This window comes from Alnus glutinosa, chromosome 12 (assembly GCF_958979055.1).
Source record: "Alnus glutinosa chromosome 12, dhAlnGlut1.1, whole genome shotgun sequence".
NCBI lineage: Eukaryota > Viridiplantae > Streptophyta > Magnoliopsida > Fagales > Betulaceae > Alnus > Alnus glutinosa.
The window spans coordinates 24,887,547-24,893,060 of NC_084897.1; the positions used below are offsets into that span (position 1 = coordinate 24,887,547).

At 36.1% G+C, this 5,514-nt stretch overlaps 1 protein-coding gene across 1 annotated transcript; it reads right to left on the reverse strand.

Moving 5' to 3' along the window:
• Positions 1-1,010: 1,010 nt before the first annotated feature.
• Positions 1,011-5,265, reverse strand: LOC133851017 (S-adenosyl-L-methionine:benzoic acid/salicylic acid carboxyl methyltransferase 3-like). Its single transcript, XM_062287306.1, has 4 exons — positions 5,148-5,265; positions 3,727-4,131; positions 3,240-3,494; positions 1,011-1,657 (listed from the first exon to the last, which is right to left on the reverse strand). The coding sequence occupies exons 1-4, from the start codon at positions 5,220-5,222 to the stop codon at positions 1,295-1,297; spliced, it is 1,098 nt and encodes a 365-aa protein (XP_062143290.1). The 5' UTR covers positions 5,223-5,265; the 3' UTR covers positions 1,011-1,294.
• Between the last annotated feature and the right edge of the window lie 249 nt (positions 5,266-5,514).

The window sequence follows — 5,514 nt, forward strand, 5'->3', positions numbered from 1 at the left end:
GAGCGTGTGGGACACACACGCGAGTAAGATCTATTCGCAGACACTTGTTGACCAAATAGGGGCACAATTAATGGCAGGGCGAAGCATAGAGAGCCTGGATCAAGGTCGAATGGCGCGTGTGGCAGTGGTGCTTACTGAAGTTGATAGATCTGAATTAGAAAAAAAAAAAAAAAAAATCAAATCCAAGAGCTTCAACAGGTAGTAGATTTGAGGTTAATTAATGGTAGGAGGAGGCTGAAGCCGGGCCATCTGCGATGGAGGAGGAGCTGATGGAGTAGATGAACTGAGATAAGGCTTCTAAAAAGGCGAATAGAGCTTTCAAGAAGGTTGTTGGGGCCTTCAATGATGCAAGTAGGACCCCTAGGGAGGCAATTAGAGCCTCCGAATAGGCGAAAAAGGGAGGAGGGTGAAGGAATAGGGAGACGACTGCCTCCTCCTCGGCAGCCTGAGGGTTTTGCTTTTGAGAATCAGGAAAGAGAAGAGAGCTTTTTAATGTTATGACTTTTTATAATATTCTAGACCCTATATTTTCCATTGTTTGAAGTTGGTAAAACTAATATTTGTCTCCTTGACAAACTTACTACCTACAGACTTTATGCAACATTAACACTGCAATATTGGATGAACTAAATGCTTGCTTATAGAGAAATTACAATTTTTATTATAAGCCTCTTTTAAATTGATACGATAGTTTACGTAACATTTATCACGTTTAGTTAATTATTAAATAATTAAATTGATGTTGCTTAATTTTTTCATCCATGTTATAAAAACCGTAGAATATATACCAAGCATTAATTTTCCTACTCACCATAGGTGTCACCCACCCATCTGGCTAACTATCGAAGGGGGTTTGTTCATCACAATTAGAATAAGAAAGAAAAAGAGCATGCCACTAACCCTCATCACAAATGTTAGTTCCCATGGTAGGGGTCCGTTAATCGTGACTTTCTTCATGCTAAAGCTTGACAGATGGAGAAAATGTACTCACTAGGAATCAACGAGAACAATAATCCAAGTACGCAAATTTTCATACACACAATTTTAGTACATTAAAAATGCACTAAAGGATAATTCATTACAACTCCAAAATAAACTAGGAAAAAAAAAAAAAATAACAACAACAACAACGTACAGCTTGAACTACTACGTACCACACTATTATTAGACAACCATACCAGGTTCTACTATACTAACATTATATATTATAACTTCATGATAAATGAGAGATATATAGTGAAGAATATTTATTCATAATTAGGGGCCGGACTTGATATCTTGATCATCACCATGATCATCCCTTTCTTTTTGCCATGGAAACGGTCACATTGACAAATCGAGTCTTCTCTTTGGCAAGGCGATCAGAGAGAATTTCCTTGTACCTGCGGAAAACCTCCTCAATGATTGCATCTCCAAAATGACTAACAAGCAAGGGTTCAGCCACAGCTCTCATGCACTGCGCAACATTGTATCCACCGTCACGAAACGCATCGGGCGAGCTGAATCCTCTGTCACAAGCGTTCCAGTTGACCTCAGAAACCTCCAGACGATCAATGGAGAAAGACCCTTCTTTCACAACTTCGGATTTCACTTCTGATGGGGATGGCGTGTATTGAGGAATGTTGAAGGAATCCATTTTTCCTTCTTCTATCAGGCCCTGAAAAATTATTGTATACATACAACGTATGCTTTAGCACAATGATAAACTTAAGGGGACTGATCCCTCCACAACAAAGGTTGTGCAAGGGTCTTTTCCCTAAACTTAAAACGTCCTTATCCTTCCTTCTCTCATACAACGTACAATTTTCTTATAATATACGTCATGTACGAAAGAATATTGTATGCTAATTAGGATGCATTTGAGATTGCGATTTTATTGACAATAAGTGCAATTTTAAACCAAATCGCAAAATATTAATCGTTTGGGAACTGTATTTTTAAAAATTGCGATTTGAAAACTCAGAAAATCTGCTTTTTCAAATCACAGGTAAGATGATGTTTTTTTGAAAACCCAGAATATTAAAGGCTAATTTGTGATTTTAAATGTTAAACTGCGATTTTACCAAACGCTTAACTGCGTTTTTAAAAATCATTTTTTTTCTTTAAATCACACATTTTAAAACCGTAATTTTAAATCACACTTTTTAAAATTGCAAACTCAAACGGTCCCTTAATACATGTTCAACATAGCTCTATCCTATTGGTCTGAACATGCACCATAAGCACCGACATATTTGGGGGCCACGCTTTGAATTTTTTTGTTTTTTTTATTTTTTAGATAAATGCTTTGAAGTCTTTTCAATAATGCATGAATGGGCACAACGGCGTCAAGAATATGAGACATTGTTGAGACTTCCCACGACTAACATGTCAATAATGTAGTTATCAATAAAAATAAAAAAAACATGTCAATAATGTAGTAATAGTATAATGGAGAATTTTCGCTTCTCATTCACACGTTGCAAGTTTGGGTGTCACATGAACAATTAAGGACCCGTTTAGTGCGCCCCTCCTCCTCCCCCCCTCCATTTCATTTCCTGACAAAATATCATTGTCAGTGTCTAAATGCCAGTCTTTGGACAAAAGACTTTTGCTCATTTTGAAGCGTTAAGAAACTTCAACCCTCCCTTGAAATTCTAATTTTACCCCGCATGGCAAGAAAAAATCATTTTCTGAAAAAAACTGCTCCTGAAATTCATGCGGGATAAAATTGAAATTTCAGGAGAGGGGTGAAGCTCAAGAAGCTTCACGCTTCAAACCAATAAAACTCTTCTGCCAAAAGTCTGGCATTCAGACACGGCATGCAAAGCTTGTTGTGGGGGAAAGGGGGGGAGGGGCGAACTAAACAAGGCCTAAGACAAAGCCATTTGGCAACCCTCTCACTTTCTCCTTTCCTTATTTTTATTTTTCTAAAAAACATCAACTTCAAAACATTCTTAACTTTTTTTACTTTTTATATCACATAAATAATTTTTTATTACTTAAATAAAAAAACTCACTACAATACATTTTTTTTTTTTTTTACTCTTTCATATAAATTCTTTTTACTTTATACCATCAATTTGCGAAAATCAATAAATATTTTAGATTAATTAAGAAGAATATTTTCTGAAAGAATCTGATTCAGCAATTAATTTTACATCTATTTAAGAAATTCATACTAATTAAAGAGTCAGTTTTTGAAAGCGTAGGTATAGTAATTATATATTGTGAGTTGAATTTGGAGAAGTGGACGTTACCTCGGAGACCATGTCATTGAGGGCCAAGGCCAAAAGCTCCCAAATGTAACAACACTCTTTGCTAGAGGGATCATCGCTGCTTCTCCCCAGAAATGTTAAAACCATTCGCCCTCCCGCCACCAACTCCTCCGCACGACACTTCAAAAACATTGAAAAATCGCTTTGAAATTGCTCGTAGTATGCCCGAAGTACGCCTGGCGGGCTTGTGGATGCCATGTAAATGTTCCCTTTGTTACTCTCCAACCGTTCAGGAACCTAGAGAATTAACACTAACATTAATGTCTATTAACGTATAATTAATTAACCTCTCCTTAATTGGGTTATATATGTTTGGGAACAATATATTGGAATTAATATCATTTAAAAACTTAAAATTTATTTCTTACAAAGTCCTTGTCGATCAAAATGTATGGCAATTATATAGCAGTTTTAATCCCTAATTTTGTATATATTTTCTGTATTTTTCTGTACGTTAAGAGTAGTTAACCTTAGATAACCATTGGAGGCCATAAGAAGAATGGACAAAATGGAGACTCTTGATCGGAAAAAGCCTGCCGTAGAAAGAACCAGGAACTCCAGAGATGAAACATAGACCAGAGCCAGTCCCCAGTTTCTTGCTCAGTTTGTTCAGGAAGCTTGGCAAGGACTTGAAAATTGTATTGAAGTCGTTCCCTGGAAGGTCGTTCAAGAAGACTTGATATTCAGGTGATTGATGGCCTAGGTTTCGGCGAAGCTTGTCCACCACCTCGATAAGTTCAGAAGCCACGAAAAAAGTGTTTGGTCCAGAAGAACAACCCAAGTCTGCGATGGCTAGGCTTCTTGGCGTGATGCTGGAGTAGAGCTTGCTTATAGCTTCCTCTGTGATGGGCTTGGTCATAGATATTACTTTTTGCTGTACGTCCAAAGTCCAAACAAAGAATTTCAATGAGTTCGATCTTGTGTATTTTCTCCACATGATGCACATAAATTGCGCAAATAACTTATCGTCGGTCATCAATGATTTTGATAATAAAATTAATACGATTGCGATTTAATTTCAACGAAGAGTTGAAATTAAAAAAATTAAAACATAGATATACTAATTTGACATTTTTAAAAATTAATGATATAAATTAATAAAAGATTAGAAATGGTAAGTGAAATTTTTCCTATTATATATATACGTACGTGTACCAATTGAAAAAAGTCTGTGAAAAATGGTAAAAAAAAAAAAAAAATCCTTTTATAAACTCACGTGATAGTTTACCATCGAGGTGGTCATAATAACTGTGAAGCGGTCATAATAACTGTATAGCCAATTTATAATTAAAAATAAAAAATTGTAACAAAAGTCATAATACGTGAAAATAAACTTATTCCGTTCTCACAAGTGGGTAAAAGTCACTTAAAAAACTAGGTCTTTGTAAATTATATACAACGTGACCTTTTTTCTTTCTGGGATATATATATATATATATATGTATATATATATATATATATCTTGTCAGGGTGACTTGTACGTAACAATATATTTAGACCAAATAGCATGGTCAAGTACTGATCATATATGAATAAAAATTCAATTCCATGCATATAAAAGAAAAGATAGCCAATTAAGCTACGGGTTATAATTACTTCTGTGAGATGACATGCAGGGATATGATATGGGTTAAATAAAAAAGAAAAAAAGAACCGAGTTGCGGATATGGTAAATAATTAAATTCTGCATAGTAAAAACGCAGTGATCAATGGTGAGTATTTAGTACGTGTACTTCTAACTTCATATATTCCAAAAGATTTGACCCATTTTTAAATGGCATTGGCCTGATCGAGTGCTGGAACAATTAATCATCTATCACCTGCATGCGTGAAAGTCAGTTTGTAAACGTAAAGAGAGGCCGGGAGCGGGTTGCTGATCAGTTTAATTACCTGAACTAGGGAGTTGTTTGCGTAACTTGTGTCTCCCATTCCTCCATTCATGTGAAGCACTTGAACAACTTCCATCTCTCTATATGGCTCTGTCTCTCTCTCTCTCTCTCTCTCTCTCTCTCTCTCAGTGTAGCTGTGTGAGTTTGAGCTGATTGTGTGGAGGGAGAGGGTGCCGTATTTATAATCGCAGATGGCAATTGGCTAGTAAACTCTTTTCCCAAGATCGAACAAGTGGTCACCATTATTTTGCTCGATCTCTCTGTCTCATGTCGTCAGCAATCCTTTTAGGAAGATACTAGCTGTCTAGTGGCCACGATTACCTTTTGTTTCTTTTTTTTGCCTTATTGGGCTTATGATTGATGTAAAC